The sequence below is a fragment of the Penaeus monodon genome, chromosome 25 (genome assembly GCF_015228065.2).
Source record: "Penaeus monodon isolate SGIC_2016 chromosome 25, NSTDA_Pmon_1, whole genome shotgun sequence".
NCBI classification, from domain to species: Eukaryota; Metazoa; Arthropoda; class Malacostraca; order Decapoda; family Penaeidae; genus Penaeus; species Penaeus monodon.
Window position 1 is genome coordinate 41,791,656 of NC_051410.1, and position 1,031 is coordinate 41,792,686.

At 40.5% G+C, this 1,031-nt stretch overlaps 1 protein-coding gene across 2 annotated transcripts in view; it reads right to left on the bottom strand.

Annotated features, from left to right (window-relative positions):
- The window catches only part of LOC119589280 (myophilin-like), a 74,843-nt gene that overhangs the window by 7,907 nt on the left and 65,905 nt on the right, over positions 1–1,031 (bottom strand). For both annotated transcript variants that reach the window (XM_037937899.1, XM_037937900.1), the window contains exon 6: positions 242–428. In XM_037937899.1, the coding sequence (XP_037793827.1) occupies positions 242–428 (187 nt within the window). The remainder of the gene's footprint in view (positions 1–241; positions 429–1,031) is intronic.

The following is a 1,031-nucleotide window of genomic DNA, read 5'->3' on the forward strand; positions in this document are numbered from 1 at the left end:
TTCATTCACAAATATAACTGAAATAATATATTACATTTTCTTGAAGTAGCTGGGATACAAGACGATAAGTTTTGTCACTACGTGTTTTGGTTTGACCGAACTTATTCAGAAAACAGCCATCTAGAAATAATTCTACTTAAATATTTTGTTTCCTAGAAAGAAGTGTTACGAATATATGACCTCAAAAAATAACACTAATGGTAAAAATAACCCCGAGCCGTGCGTCTGCCGGCTAACTAACCTCCCGGGATGATCTGCCTGCCGGTTCCGTAGGCCGTCATGCCGGCCTGGGAGGCGCCCTTGTTGCTGCCGTACTGGAGGCCGATGATCTTCTGAGATTCTCTAAGCTTGTCTTCGGTGAAATTCCTCTTGTTCTCCATCGCTACCTTAACGCCAATCACGGGGCCGTCGTAGCTCCTCTTCTGGGCCTGGAAGGTGGGCGGTTGAGTTAGATGTAGAATGTAAAAGCGATGTTGCTGTTTCGTCCAACCAAACGTAATACAGGTTGCATTGGGTAAGTTGAGTGCTGGCGCTGTTCGATGCAAAGCCGGGGGTTGATTTGCGCAATGAGTAAGTTACGTGTCGGAGGTAAAAAAAAGAGTAAATAAGTAATAAATATAGAAATAAATCATTAAACTATTAAATTATTAAATTATTAATCTAATAAAAATAATAAATAAATAGCCTAATCAATGAACAACCTAATAAGTAGATGAATGCAATAAATACAATGAAATTAAGAATAACATTGAAAAATACGTAAGCATGACAAGAGGCTCTAATCTAATCCCTATCGCGGAGACATCCTCCGCCGGATGAGCGTGTTGTAACCATTCCCTTACACCGACTCGAGCACAATAACTGTTCGGATCAACACAACAGGTATTCAATGTGTAATCCTGTCCTGGGAATTAGAGATGGTTATTTTCTTCTTTTTTCAAATGAGGGTTTTCATAATTCTCTTTTTTTACATTAATATCAAAACTGTGGTGGATCCAGGGCGAAGGGGGGAGGGGGTGCACTACCCCCCC